This window comes from Pristiophorus japonicus, chromosome 3 (assembly GCF_044704955.1).
Source record: "Pristiophorus japonicus isolate sPriJap1 chromosome 3, sPriJap1.hap1, whole genome shotgun sequence".
NCBI lineage: Eukaryota > Metazoa > Chordata > Chondrichthyes > Pristiophoridae > Pristiophorus > Pristiophorus japonicus.
Genome location: NC_091979.1, coordinates 153,301,328 through 153,317,324, shown reverse-complemented (window position 1 = coordinate 153,317,324; position 15,997 = coordinate 153,301,328). Strand labels below are relative to the sequence as shown.

The 15,997-nt window shown below is 43.3% G+C and overlaps 1 protein-coding gene across 9 annotated transcripts in view; it reads left to right on the top strand.

Annotated features, from left to right (window-relative positions):
* Positions 1-15,997, top strand: part of rftn2 (raftlin family member 2) — a 452,549-nt gene that overhangs the window by 297,845 nt on the left and 138,707 nt on the right. For 2 of the 9 annotated variants that reach the window (XM_070875929.1, XM_070875928.1), the window contains exon 1: positions 3,934-4,303. The exons of 6 other annotated variants lie outside the window; for them this stretch is intronic. In XM_070875929.1, coding sequence (XP_070732030.1) covers positions 4,188-4,303 — 116 coding nt within the window. In that variant the 5' untranslated portion in view covers positions 3,934-4,187. Of the gene's footprint in view, positions 1-2,582; positions 3,165-3,933; positions 4,304-15,997 lie in introns of those variants that run through there. One more of the 9 variants, XM_070875930.1, reaches the window with a different exon arrangement.

Sequence of the window (15,997 nt, the reverse complement as noted above, 5' to 3'; positions counted from 1 at the left end):
CGAGATGAGGAGAAACTTCTTCACTCAAGAGAATTGTGAACTGTGGAATTCTCTACCACAGAAAGTTGTTGAGGCCAGTTAGTTAGATATATTCAAAAGGGATCAAGGGGTATGGAGAGAAAGCAGGAATGGGGAGGGGAGTGAGGGGGGAGGGGGAGGGGAGAGGGGGGGGAGGGGAGGGAGGGGGGAGGGGGAGAGGGAGGGGGAGGGGAGGAAGGGGTGGGGGAGGGGAGGAAGGGTTGGGGGAGGAAGGGGAGGGGGAGGAAGGGGAGGGGGAGGAAGGGGAGGGGGAGGAAGGGGAGGGGAGGGGGAGGAAGGGGAGGGGAGGGGGAGGAAGGGGAGGGGAGGGGGAGGAAGGGGTGGGGGAGGGGGGGGAAGGGGTGGGGGAGGGGGGGGAAGGGGTGGGGGAGGGGGGGGAAGGGGTGGGGGAGGGGGGGAAGGAAGAATGTTCCCAATGTTGGGGAAGTTCATAACCAGGGGTCACAGTCTAAGGATAAGGGGTAAGCCATTTGGGACCGAGATGAGGAGAAACTTCTTCACTCAAGAGAATTGTGAACTGTGGAATTCTCTACCACAGAAAGTTGTTGAGGCCAGTTAGTTAGATATATTCAAAAGGGATCAAGGGGTATGGAGAGAAAGCAGGAATGGCGTACTGAAGTTGCATGATCAGCCATGATCATATTGAATGGTGGTGCAGGCTCGAAGGGCCGAATGGCCTACTCCTGCACCTATTTTCTATGTTAAATGGAGAGTGAAAGATGTGGTTGGTGGTGGGATCATGTTGCAAATTATGGAAAATTATCTAACGAATGCAGAGGCTGATGGGATAGAAAGTTCATGGGGAGTTTCTATTATTGTCGTGAGAAGGCCGAGAGCAGAGACATGGGAAACGGGTATAAATAATATCAAGGGTTCTGTCCACCACAGCCGAGGGAAACTTCAGGTGAGGAAAAGGGAGGGCATTTCATACGTTATGGTGCACAAAAGAAAGTCATCAGAGCTAATAAGAGACCCCGAAATTCTAAGTCCCACAATCCAGTGCCAGAAGTACAGTGGGGCAGGACTTCTTCCCACATTGGCCCCAACGCTGACCCCATTGGAAATCCAGGTTCAGCTAATTATAATATTGCTAGTAGGGAAAAAGGTGCAAGTCTCACCAGCAATAGGAGTCATGAAAAATTCAGGAGTTGGTAGCACAAGTTGTTCTGGTGCAGCTGCAGGATTTAAAGCTGGACTGCTCTTGAAGCAGAACCAGCATGCAAGAAAGAAAGACTTGCATTTATATAGCGCCTTTCATGACCACCAGACGTCTCAAAGCGCTTTACAGCCAATGAAGTACTTTTGGAGTGTTGTCACTGTTGTAATGTGAGAATGTGATTACATGGCTCCAATAGGACAAAGGAAGACTGGAAAGGGCACGAGAGGAGCGCAGGGTGATAAAATTAAGTGGCTTTACAGTTGTGAAATCCCATAAACTTTTTTGTTGTTTGTAATATGTTGATGATGTTCACGTTTGTTTTGTTGGAAATTTAAAATTGCAGTGGAACAAAAAAAGTGTGTTTTTTTGGACTTTGTAATCAAAAGTTCGATTACGGTCCAATGATGAATGGAGTCGTCTTCTTTCGTATGGTAGTAGCAAAGCAAATCAAACAAAACATTAATATCCAAGTTGAATATCCAGGTCAAAGCTTCCGGTGTAACAGTGTGGATATCTTGTAGGCTGCCTGCACATTTCCTGAGGGCAGTACTCAATGATGTGCTCCAGGGTCTGATTAGGAACTCCATAGTCACATGATGGAGTGTTATGATGTGTTGTAGATTTAACCTACAATGTTGAAAGTCTCTCCATTAGTTTGTGACCCTGCTGTGTCCTCATGTCCAGGTTCCTCTATCTCAGGGAGTTCAGCTTTTCAGTCCTCCTCAGGAATCTCGATTTCCAGGCCTGTGGAGGACACAGGAGGACAATATTGAGAGCATACAAGAGAGTCCCAGACCTATCTAGGCACCCGAATCTAACTTTCAGCATGTCAATGGCCTGTTCATGTAATTCAAGTCGGGATATGACCCTCATTGTAGCCTTTCTCCAGTTCGGTGGTGATCTTTCTTGATGATTTTAGCAGCTATGATAATGGAACAAAAAGCAAAATACTGCGGAAGCTGGAAATCTGAAATAAACACAGAAAATTCTGGAAATACTCAGCAAGTCAGGCAGCATCTGTGGAGAGAGAAAAACAAAGTTTCTGTTTCAGGTCTGTGACTTTTCGTCAGAACAGATTCTGATGAAAAGTCATAGACCTAAAACGTTAACTCTGTTTCTCTCTCCACAGATGCTGCCTGATCTGCTGAGTATTTCCTAATTAGATTGGATATCCCTTGTCTCCAAGAAGCCAACCAGTGCCTTGCCCTTGATTCTGAAGGAGTGTAGGGCCACTGGGCAATCAAAAGATGAAAGAATCATGGCAGCTCCCAGTCGACTGGGCATTGATGGGCAGACTCCCGTCCCTGTAGGTTGCAGGTAAAATTCGGCAACTCCCTCATCTGTCTATGTTCAATAAGAAGATGCAGTACATGTGGTATTTACTCATCTCTCCCACCGATCTGAAGGCTTGGACAGCCTTGGAATCCAGATAGAGAATCGTTTGCGAGTCTTGCGACCTCAGAGCCGAACCGAATTGAAAATCAACAAGAGAGTTGGGGCCGCGGCTACATGATGAGGGACTAGGTGACGTGTTGGATGTGTCACCCTCTGGAAAGTTCTGAGTGCTGCAGGCAGAAGTTGTAGAGGAGCCGAGCTCAGCCAGCTCCCAGCAGCTGTGGTGGCCTAGTGGTAAAGTTGTTAGATTGGAATCCTAACTTACTGCGCAGGTTTGAAACCACCCATGCCGGATCAACTTATTCTTTCACATCGTTCACCTTGGAGATCCCTGGCCCCAAAACTGCTCAACCGGTTCCCATGGTGATGAGGGCAGTGTGTCCCTCCTTCTCCTTTGGCACCACGGTTCCAGGGCCTGTGTTGCAGAAACTCCACGCTCACCACGGGGTAAATCAGAGCGGGTCAGCTTAGTGCATCCGGCCACTGCTATGGTGCTGGACCAAGCCTTCAAATCGGTGGGAGAGATCAGTAAATACCACGTGTACCGCATCTTCTTATTAAACCTAGACAGGTGAGTGAGTTGCTGAGTTTTACCTGCAACAGGTGAGTAAGAAAGTACTTTGTTGCTGACAAATGGCCGTGACATGTTTTAGGAGAGGAAATGAGAAACGAGTTTGTGCGAATTTTGAGTTGTACGTGAATCCGCTTTTTAAAATAAAATGATCCTACTACAGATGGGTTTGTAGATCAGGCTTTCACTCATTAGGTGAGACAATGAAGCATTTTAGCAGAGGGAAGAAACAGAAGTTTAACTTTAATTACAGCAGTGACTCCACTCCAAAAATACTTCATTGTCTGTAAAGCGCTTTGAGATGTCTGGTGGTCGTGAAAGGCGCAATATAAATGCAAGTTTTTCTTTCTTTTACTTTTATTAACTACTTTTTACTAAGTCCAATATTGCACCAGGGGTGGATTTATGGTTTTAGTGTTGTTGCTGATGAAAGGTATTAAAACCTTAACATTAAAAAGCGAGGAAAATTGTTGCTTACTTTTGAAAATCAGAATTCTGGAGTCCGGTTTGTATTTTTAGAAATGTTGGGGCACCTCACTTTCGACAGGCCAACCCAATAGCACATCTGTCTGTTGAAGAATTCAAACTGCCTGGGAACAACAAAGATTGCCTCTTATATTGGATGGTAGAGTGAGTATGGGTAGCTGAAGGCACGGCGGTCAATGGTGGAGTAATTAAAATTGGGAATGCGCAAGAAGGCCAAATTGGAGGAGCGCAGAGATCGCGGAGGGTTGTAGGCATTGTTCCCTGTGAGGTGCGCGGCTGCACAGCAATCTGAAATTCAAAAGCCGCGGAGGGAGGGGCCCAATACCCTGGCCCAGGCATACTCTCTTAGAATCATTTGTGACCTCAGCCAATTTGAATTGGAACAGCATTTGCTAACGTACAGAGCCCTGGAACCCGGCGAGTATTATCTCGGGGTTCTGGCAGTACTTTTTTCTGTGGAGACGCGTGTCGTCCGATCCCGGGGACTGAGCGGCGGCCTCAATTTCGAACAACATTAGTGGGAGCAGCACAAGTACAATGGACGCTGGAAGGAGGCTAAAGCAAACAATTTTTAGGCCCCCGGTGAAACAAAAATATGATTTTTTTCACTTTTATAAATCGGAGCATTTTTTTAAAACCAGAAAAAAATACGGGTAAGTGATGTTGAATTTCCCGCTGTAAATGCCAGCTAAATTTTGACAGGTGTTAACCCCTTTTTTGAAAGAGTTTATCAGGGTTATTTAAATTATGTTGTGAGAGAGGGGGAAAGTTTGTGCCCCTATTTATATCTCAAGAGTCTGAGAGACGGAGGGAATGGCAGCAGAAAAAGAGGAAACAACTTCTACAAAACTGACCCCAAATCATCGCCCAGGCTGGGGATAGTTAACCTAACCGTCTCTTAGGATTGGGGAGTTTAACCACTTTTCACTTTCTTATTTGAGCTCCGTTTGGAATTCGAGTTTTTTTTTGTTGTATGTTAAATGACGAAGAGGGAAACAGAAATTTGGCGCAACTTCTTCTGTCAAAGCTGCAACGAGACTTGAAAGAATTTAAAGACTTTTAATGAACTTTTCACAAAAAATGTGTTAAACACTTTTTCTGTCAAAGCTTTAAATATGATTTTGAAAGAAACAAGTAAAAAGCAATTTTCCCCTGATCTAAACAAGTTTTAACCAGGTCTTGAAGTCTAAAAGCTTTTGAAGAGATTCTGAAATGCTTTAAACATTTTAGAATTGAAATTTCTCAGTATTTGATTTGGAGTGATCGAGTGAAGTGAGTAGCTTTACACAAACAAGCAACCGTGCTGTTGAGGAAGGAGAGGGTAGGGGGGATTTGTGGGAGTTACATAATACTTTTTATCGACTGAAAAAATATATATTAAGACATTTAGGAAGAGAACCACAAAAGGGGGAAAAACACACATCATTTTATTTTATTTGTTCTATAGTTCTAACAAGTCCCAGTAATAATGTAATTATAGATTTCCTCTTAAACATTTAGTGGAGTGTTAATAGAAACAAGAGTTATGTAATGATGTATAAAAATTGCAGGAGACTACTTTATTTTGAAGAAACCACTATTTGTTTATTGAGAAAGACACAGAGAATACTTTGATTAAACTGATAATGTACAATTTCAATTTGGTATAAATGTTTGAAATAGGAGATTAAAAAAATTGAGAGTACAATGAGGTTTGTTTCCTGCTATTTAATTGCGAAGTACCTGAAACAATTTGACACTTTTCATGATCAGAGCAGAGATTAATATTGTGGAGAATGTTTGAGAAAAAAACATTAGAAGTAAAATTCATAAGTTAATATCTTTATGTCACTATATTAGTAAACATTTCCAAGTCGGTCTGATTGGTTCTCCTGTCCAGGAAGAAAGATGAATGTTTATTTCTGTTAAATCCTAGCTTTTCCTGATTTTTGTTTTTAATTGGTGTCGCAAATTGTGTGTGTTTTTTTGCACTTTAAGTGCTGCATTTCTGACATATTACATGGTGGGTGTGCTGGTTCAAGAAGACAACGTTTATTAATGGAAGTGATTGAAGTTGAAAATACGGATACCTGTTTTTGTTTTCTTTTTAATACTGCCAACTAAAGAACTACAGCACTTTATATTTGTTGGTTGCCTGGTTGCAGTGTGATTAATATTTTAATACTTATGTGGACGTACAGCATGTAAGCGTCATAGGAAAGCCGCTGCTTGTGCAGCCATTGCTATAGTGACATGAGTGATGAACTAATATGCTGAAAACTTTAAAATTAATACTAATTGCACGAATAGATATGCCTCTTTCAGCTCACCCTGGGCTTTTGGAATGTTTGTCGATGTATAACCATGTAACTGAGTGACGTTTTTGAAGTGTTAGCGCATTATTATGCAGTTCTTTTATATCCCAGTCATTTCTGACTATTTAAAAAAAAAATAGAGTTTATACATGACGAACTAAAAACTTTTAATTAATTCTACCATAAACAAACTTGCAGAATGGGCATGTAAATGACAAATTAATTTAAAAATAGTTAAGTCTGAGATGTGGTGCCTTTTGTTTGGAGGAATAAGGAGGCTACCTACTCCTTGGAAAATAAGAGTCTAAATGAGGTAGAGATGCAAAGGGATCTAGGAGTATAGATTCACAAATCATTTAAAGTATCAACGCAGGTTTAAAAAGCCATAAAAGTTCTGTGGTTCATTTCTAGACGAATAGAATTCAAAAGCAGAGAAGTTATGGTCAACGTGTATAGAACCTTGTCTGATTGTCTCGTGATTGGAGATGGTGGGGTGGTAATATGGCATCACTGTATATAGGCTTTTAAATGGTTACTGTTCCTGTCATTGTTGTAAAATTTGCCCACAAACGAAAAGGTTGCATTCAAAGGAGTTTGTGGCCCGCTCAGTACAAAAAAAATTAAGAGGGAACATTGCTTATATGTTCTGTTGATCTGTTCAAAATGGATGGCCTGCTCAGTCTTGCTACCGCATCAGATGTAATGAACTGGGCTGTGCTGGCAAACTAGGCATTAACGTTATTGTGTTTAGTAATGACTCCACAAGGCAAGGTATTGTACTTGAACTGTGGTGACTTTAGGCCATTTATTGCAGCTCATGAGTGAGGGTACAGCATGGTGAGCTCCCTTTTATACCTGGTTACCTGTCGTGTACAGGTGACCCCTAGGTCTCCACCAGTTGCACCCTCTGGTACAAGCATAGTGTATACAGTGTGAAGGTACATCCAGTAGTTTTGTGTAACTGCATTGAGTGTACAGGGAGTATACTTATGTTATAAATACACAACAAACGTCTTGCCTTAGTCAAGAATGGGCAGCATAAGTCAGCTATTGCAGGTGGCGTGGACACCCGTTGGTGTTTTGCCATTTTAGCCTGAAGCTAGAGATAGGTTGCGGTGGTGGCTTCCCCGCCAGGCTTCACCTGCCAGGAACAGGAGCCAGAAGAGATAAGTTTATTTAAATTTAACACAGGTTTCCTTGTGGGCCTGGAGTGCTCTGCCTTGCTGTACCCCTGCCCCGGGTTGACCTGTTCACAAACACTTCAGGATCTCTCTCCTGCTCCAATACCTCAAATACATTGCCATTTAGCATATAGTCCACATCAACCATCTCGCTGCCAAAACGCACAACCATATATTTCCCTGCATTTTCCATTTCTCCGTCCACTGATCAAGCTTGTCAAGATCCTTCTGAATTTGTGTGCATTGATGTTCATCATTTGGGCACAATTCCTTCCTCTAAATCATTTATAAAAATTACAAATAACTACGGCCCCAATTCTGAACCTTGTGGCTCTCCACTGGTAGCTGAATGCCAATCAGATACCAGCCCATGCATCACCACTAATCTACCAATCAACCTTTTGCCAAACCACTTTATTAATACATTCCCATCTATCCCATGGGCTTGGAACTTATGTAGTAGCCTATTACGTACAACAGTATCAAATGCCTTCCTGAAATCCAGATAGATAGCATCCACTGTCTCTTCCCTATCTAAAAGGTCTGTCATCTCCTCAAAGAAACCCACTAAATTAGCATTACCACCCACTCCGAACTGACTGTCTCGGATTATTATACACAGCACACATCCAATCTGACAAATTAAATAAGCAACTGGACCTGGAAACATGAATCCTCTTGAGCTTTTGTAAGGGTAAAGCAGTACCAATTAAAATATATAGAGCAGAAATAATGAAGCTCCTCTGCTGTCGAGGAGTCAAGGTAGATGTGAGCGCATCAGAAAAAGGGTTACAACATTGTAGTCCCAATTCAGTGCAAGATGCTCACGATAGCACAGCCACAGTGAAGCCATGCAATTTCTGCACTATATATTAGAACCATTTATGTTTTGCTCATTAAGCTGCCCATTGCTATGTTACCTCTTTTCGATAGGAAGCTGCGGTATCCAGACTCTGGAGTTCAGTGTAACTTTTTTTTCCATGACTAGAGAGAAGTCTGGCACGTAGGCTGTGGACTGCTTTTCGTTATCTCAATTGTTCCAGCCTCAAGGTCGTGTTATTTAATATAATTATTTTTTTTTTAAATCCTTTTGAATCCATCTCAGTTGTTTTGCTGTGCCTTCTCTAGATGTTTTCTTTCAACAAGTTTTTCTTTTTTTTAACCACCGGGACCATGTAATTTTTTTCGTTTTTTTTAACAAACCTATCCTTTGTGCATTTCCTGGCTCCGTAACTTATCATCCGAATATACGTAATTCAATAAGGTTCACACTCTTAAACTTCCCACATACAGGACAACACTACGAAGGGTTAAAACAAACTTTCATTCTGTTTGAGATAAAACAAACCACAACTCCCCGGCTTTTTTTTACAGTAAAAATCACAGAAGCATTTCTCATTTAAACAGACATTCACAAGAGTCTCTTTTCTTTCCTATTTATTTTTGGATCCATGATTGATCATCCATCCCTATCTAGCTCTAACTATCTTTCCAAGTCGCCGCTTGGTTTGTGTCATCGCGCAATTTCCCTATCTCTATCCCTATCTAAGTTTGAAAGGTATTCACCAGATTGTCCTGGATCTCGTTCAGACACTACCCGAGAACCAGCGAGTGGCTAAACTTTCCTCAGACTTTTGAAACCGGGGGAAACTGGAGCAGTATTGAAATCATACTCACTCCAGTGGCCACTTTCCCCTCGTCTTGTCCAAGGCTAGTCTGGCTCTTAATTCGCAAGTTTTCGGCAGTCGTCCGTTGAGATCCCACTTCTGACACCAAATGTAAATTCCTGGATTCTTTTACCTCAATCTGGTTCAGTAAAATTACTGAGTCGAATACCTCTTGTGCTTTGAACAAAGCAGTCTTTATTACCGGCCAGTAAGACCTATCAGACAGAAGATATACTCTCTGGATAGAGCGTACACACTCCCTACGGATAGGTGAAGTTACATCGTAAAGCGTTAACAGTTATACAGTTTTGAAATCAGATAACAAAATACAAATGGATTGACAGTCTAACTCAGCCACTCATTAGTCAATCTATATGAGATGTTTTTCTTGAAAGCTCAAGCATTGCCTCTAAATGTTCCAATCTAGTGGTGTGATTATTCATGTTACAATTAGATGTTATTGGCAGGATTAGTGACTTGAAACCTTGAGAAAGACTGTTAGCTATGCTGATGTTGCACTATTTGCAATCTGACATTCTCCCAGCTATTCTTCCATGGCTTATACATTTTCATATATCCCGTTTACTTTACTGTCCTTAATTCCATATATTCCGTTCAGATATCCACATACACTGCAAGAGAGGCCCTCTGTATTGTGTTCCTAACACAGATGAGGCTGCACACAGGAAGGTTAAAGTAACAGTGACCTCAGTCTTTAATAAGACACTCGAGTGAGGAACAGGCCTTGGGGGCCGGCTTATATACAGTGTTCCCAAGGGATGCTGGGATCCCTTGGGACTTCAGGGTATGAGCTCCCTGGTGGCAGAACATGGGAATGCATGCTTTACAGATACACAACACTCTGCCCACAAGGGCCAGGAGGCCCTCCAGAAGGAAGGATGTTGGACCAGATCACGGAGGCCATGTTGGCCCCCACAACCTGGCTCTAGTGCCAAAGAAGCGTCATGACCTCAGACCAGTGGTTAAGGTCAGCTCAAAAGCCGTCTCCTACCAACTGCACCATTAGCTCAATGCATGACTCCCCCACCAAATGCGAGGCACACCTCCTATTCCTAGCTTCACCTCATCCCCCCCCCCACTTGGAGAAGACGGTGCTCGCCATTCTTGGCAGGGGCCTGGCTGAGTCCTTGGCCAGTAGCGGAGCTGAAAAGATACACAATGCTGGTAGCCTCATACGTTGCCCTCCTTCTCACATACACATCTTGCTTTCCTGCCCTTCCTTCACCACAACTCCAGCCTTGTGCCTTCCTCATTTACAACACCCAAGAAATGCAGCCTTCCCAGCTCGTGGTTGACCAAGAAGAGGAGGAAGAAGATGAAACACCATCACTCGACGTCACGCTCCCAGCTCCTCAAGGTGCACCAGCAAGGCCATTTGCAGTGTCCCCCACTGAAAGTCAGCATCCTTCCACCAGCCATGCTGCAGCCACTGGGGGAGCACTTGGTGACATCAGTCAGATCGGCAAAGGCACACACAAGACAGTCACTAAGGGAATGCACAAGGGTGATGAGTTGATTTCTTGATGCCCTACTGGATGGATCGATATATAAAGATGGATTGAAAAGTTTGCTTTGTGGTGGCTTTTATTTCAACACTGTGGCCCAAAGGATGCTGTGATGGTCAGTAACAGAGAGAAGGTAAGGTGTCAGACAAATGTTGAAAGGGGAATAAGGGTTGTTGTCACTGGTAGCGCAGGCGGATGATTCCATCCCAGAAATTGGAAAAAGAAAATCTCGGCCAGAAAGGGGCTGTCTGGGTTGCATCCTTCCTCCCGCTTTCTCCTCTCCCGCTTCCACCTCTCCAGTTTCCTCCTCTTCCCTCTGTGAGCAGATACTGGAGATTTGAAATGAAATCATAAAATGCTGGAAATTCTCAGTAGGTCAAGCAGCATCTCGACCTAAGACATGAACTCTCTCTCTCCACGGATGTTGCCTGACCTGCTGAGTATTTCCTGCATTTTCAGTCTTTGCAGAGGGCTTACTTTACCATCCGAGGCCTTGCAAGTATCCAGCAGCTTTCCCTGCACACTTTGAAAAAACTTTTAACATGTTTAACACCACCCACTACTTCAATAAAATAAAAAAAATTCAGTCCAAAAGCTTAAATGCAAACTTAACTAAAACACGTGTGGAGAACAGGGAAATGGCAGACATTGAACAACTATTTTGTATCGGCCTTCATGGTAGAAGACACTAAAAACATCCCAATAGTGGATAATCAAGGGGCTGTAGGTAGGGAGGAACTTAATACAATCACTATCACTAATGAAGTAGTACTAGATAAAATAATTGGACTAAAGGCAGACAAGTCCCCTGGACCTGATGCCTTACATCCCAGGGTCTTAAGAGAAGTGGCTGCAGAAATAGTGAATGCATTGGTTGTAATCTAACAAAATTTCCTGGATTCTGGGGTGATTTGGCAGATGGAGTATAATGTGGGAAAGTGTAAGGTTATCCACTTTGTCAGGAAAAATAAAAAAACAAAATTATTTAAATGGAGAGAAATTACAAAATGCTGTAGTACAGAGGGACCTGGGGTCCTTGCGCATGAAACACAAAAAGTTAGTATGCAGGTACAGCAAGTAATCAGGAAGGCAAATGGAATATTGGCCTTTATTGCAAGGGGGATGGAGTATAAAAGAAGGGAAGTCCTACTACAACTGCACAGGGTATTGGTGAGGCCACACCTAGAGTACTGTGTACAGTTTTAGTCACTTTATTTAAAGAGGGATCTACTTACATTGGAGGCAGTTCAAAGGCGGCTCACTAGGTTGATTCTGGAGATGAAGGAGTTGGGCCTACACTCATTGGAGTTTAGAAGGATGAGAGGTGATCAGAAGATACTGAGGGGGCTCGTCAAGGTAGATGCAGAGAGTATGTTTCCCCTCATGAAGGAATCCAGAACTAGGGGACATTGTTTCAGAATAAGGGATCGCACATTTAGAACTGAGATGAGGAGGAATTTCTTCTCTCAGAGGGTTGTAAATCTGTGGAATTCTCTGCCCCAGTGAGCTGTGGAGGCTGGGTCAGTGAATATATTTAAGGTGGAGATAGAAAGGTTTTTAAGCGCTAAGGGAGCGAAGGGTTATGGGGAGCGGATAGGGAAGTGGAGCTGAGCCTAGGATCAGATCAGCCATGATCTTATTAAATGGCAAAGCAGGCTCGAGGGGGCAGATGGCCTACTCCTGCTATTTCTTATGTTCTTATGATCCAGTCTAAAAATGACAGCTGCCACTCTAGTGCTCTTTTGTGAAACGGAACACAGTGGCCGCCATCTTGGTGAGGGTCACAGCGCAGCCAATAGCAGTGCTGGCCCTGGAGATGTCAATTAAGAAAGGGTGCACGTCGACTTAACGTCACCTCAGCGAATTTGGACCTTAGCGCTGGGTCCTAAGCTCACTATGAAGAAACAGCGTTCAGCAGACTGACAGAGGGGCTATCACCATTTCTTAAAGGGACATAAGAACATAAGAAATAGGAGCAGGAGTAGGCCATTTGGCTCCTTGAGCCTGCTCCACCATTCAATAAGATCATGGCTGATCTGATCATGGACTCAGCTCCACTTCCCTGCCTGCTCCCCATAACCCTTTATTCCCTTATGGCTCAAAAATCTGTCTAGCTCCACCTTAAATATATTCAATGACCCTGCCTCCACAGCTCCCTGGGGCAGAGAATTCCATTGATTTACAACTCACAGAGAAGAAATTTCTCCTCATCTCAGTTTTAAATGGGCGGTCCCTTTTTCTAAGACTATGTCCTCGAGTTTTAGTTTCCCCTATGAGTGGAAATATCCTGTCCAGCCCCCTCATTATCTTATAAGTTTCAATAAGATCACCTCTCATTCTTCTGAACTCCAATATGTATCGGCCCAACCTACTCAACCTATCCTCATAAGTCAACTTCCTCATCTCCGGAATCAACCTAGTGAACCTTCTCTGAACAGCCTCCAATGCAAGTATATCCTTCCTTAAATACGGAGACTAAAACTGTACGCAGTACTCCAGGTGTGGCCTCACCAATACCCTGTACAGTTGTAGCAGGACCTCCCTGCTTTTATACTCTATCCCCCTTGCAATAAAGGCCAATATTCCATTTGCCTTCCTGATTACTTGCTGTACCTGCATACTAACTTTTTGTGTTTCATGCACAAGGACTCCCAGGTCCCTCTGTACTGCAGCACTTTGCAATTTTTCTCTATTTAAATTATAATTTGCTTTTCTATTATTTCTGACAAAGTGGATAACCTCACACTTTCCCACATTATACTACATCTGCCAAATTTTTGCCCAATCACTTAGCTTATCTATATCCCTTTGCAGATTTTGTGTGTCCTTCTCACAATTTACTTTCCCACCCATCTTTGTATCATTAGCAAACTTGGCTACATTACACTCAGTCCCTTCATCCAAGTCATTAATATAGATTGTAAGTAGTTGAGGCCCCAACACCAATCCCTGCGGCACCCCACTGCCAACCAGAAATGACCAATTTATCCCGGAGTGTGGCGCAAACAAGTGGCGGTAAGTGGGCTATCTATGTATCTCATTCTAGGCCCCTCAATCACGAACAACAGTCGGTTTCTATTTACTATGTCCCATTCCTTCATAATTGTGGACACCTCTATCAAATAACCCTTTAATCTCCTCTGTGCTGACGAAAGCAGCTCCAATTTTTCGTCTGTCTTTGTATTTCTATTTCCTCATATCAGGCATCTTTTGCGGAGAAGTTTATGGGGTAGTTTTTCATGCAGAATTTCATTTTTCATGGATGTTTACCTGAGCATTAACCAATTCTATCAAGGCCTTAGGAAGGAAGAATGAGGAGAGGCAATATGAATGAAATTGTACAAATTTTAAAAGGGGTGCAAGAACAGAGAGACCTGGGAGCTCACATGCACAAATCTTTCAAGGTGGTAGGGCATGTTGATGAGGCTGTTAAAATGCATACAAGATCCTGAGCTTTATAAATAGAGGCATAGAGTACAAGAGCAAGGAGGTTGTGCTAAACCTTTATAAATCACTGGTTAAACCTCAGCTGGAGTATTGTGTCCAATTTGGGCACGGCACTTTAGGAAAGATGTCAAGGCCTTGGAGAGGGTGCAGAGGAGATTTACTAGAATGATACCAGGGATGAGGGACTGCAGTTATCTGGAGAAACTCGAGAAGCTGGGATTATTCTCCTTAGAGCAGAGAAGGTAAAGGTGAGATTTAATAGAGATGTTTAAAATTATGAAAGGTTATGATGAAATAAATAAGGAGAACCTGTTTCGACTGGCAGGCGAATCGGTACCCAGAGGACACACAGTTAAGGTTATTAACAAAAGTACCAAAGGGAAGATGAAGAGAATTTTTTTTTAACCCAGCGAGTTGTTGTAATCTGGATTACATGGCTTGAAAGGGTGGTGAAAGCAGATTAAATAGTAACTTTCAAAAGCGAATTAGATATATACTTGAAAAGAAAACATTGCAGGGCTATGGGGAAAGATCAGAGGAGCGGGACTAATTGGATAGTTCTATCAAAGAACTGGCACAGGCATGATGAGCTGAATAGCCTCCTGTGTTATATGATTCTACGGCCTCATAATGAAGACTTGATTTTGTCACAATTTCTTTAATATATGAACATATTATATAATATAACCGATTAAGATTAATTAGAAACCATAAAGTTCCAAAAATACATTGTAAATACATTATTGCTTCATAAGTCGCTTCTGTCTGTAGTTTGATATCCTGTTATGTATTTTATTTATACCTTGAGTTGCATGATCAGCCATGATCATATTGAATGGCGGTGCAGGCTCAAAGGGCCGAATGGCCTACTCCTGCACCTATTTTCTATGTTAAAACACCAGGGAAAGCCTCCACCTTAAATGATGCAACACGAATTGAAATAGGTCTCTCTTTGGTGCCAGGAAAACAAATTCAACTCTTTTTATATTTGCAATCACTACTCACTTAATATCTATCACTTAATCTATTGAGGGTCCACCGCAGCAAATCATAGGGTTAGAACCTCCACTTTGGCGTTTTGGGCGATATTTCCGGCGTGGGCGGTAAAAAAGGGTTTTCAGATCACCGGCTTCTCGCCCATTCTCAAAGCACCTAGTCTCCATTTTTGAAAATGCGCATTACTGCGAGCGATATGAAATGGGTGTTAGTGTTAAATTTTTTTGACCTTCTGCCGTAAAATGTTGCCGTCTTTAACAACGGCATGGCAACGCTCGATTCCTGCGATTCAGGAGGTCAAGGGTCATCATGACATGCGCAGAAGAGGAGAGCGAGAAGGAGCTCAGAGGCACTGAAAGTGTGTGTGTCTGTGGTGTGTGCTTGTCTGGCTGTTGTGGGAGGCACAAGGGAGATTCACCAGCAGCAAAAAGCCTAAGCACCAAGAACATAGTTGGCACCGAGTTTTTGTCCAACAAATAAGATATAACATGGAAGGGATGGAGGATGCCCTAGAGCTGATAGCCAGGAACACTGGTGGCAGAGGGCTCCCAGTGGTCCCGGAGCGCTGCACTGCATCCCAAGGTGCCGCACCCCCATTGCCAACCACTCATGAGAGCCAGCAGCAACATCTTGCTTCTGGCTCGGAGCACCTCGGGACCGTCCTCTCCCGTATTTGTCCAAGCAGCGTTTTGACCGTCACCCCGACCCCCGGCCAATGAAGCATCGTCTGAGGAGCTCCTCGGCCAGGCGGCTTGTGTCGGGAGGGAAAGGGGTAGAGGTGGGGAGAAGAAGCGGAGCTTGGTTGGTTTGTACAGAAATACTGATGATTTCAGACGACTGTTCGGTTTAAATGTTTTTTATTTAACAAAACCTTGTAGCGCACTGGCTCATATAGCTGCACTGTTGCACACTGGTGATTCCTTAACATCAAAGGATATAATTACACTTAACTTCAATCAAATTAAACTTTAACTGTCACCAAGGTGATGCCCACTGTTGATGTATGACCTGCACACCCAGCAGTGGGTCAGCCTTGTAAATAACACTATCGTTCTTTCAGTCAAAGCAATCATTGATGCGTTCCTGACGTAAGGCTCTTGCAGCTATCATGCCACCACAGGCCCTTTCATGCAGTCTACAGGGGGGAGGGGGCATGGTTTCAGCGACAGCCTGATTGTCTGGGCCAATGTCAGCGTCTGCCTCCTAGTCCTCCTCTTCCACTCTCTGGTGAGGTGG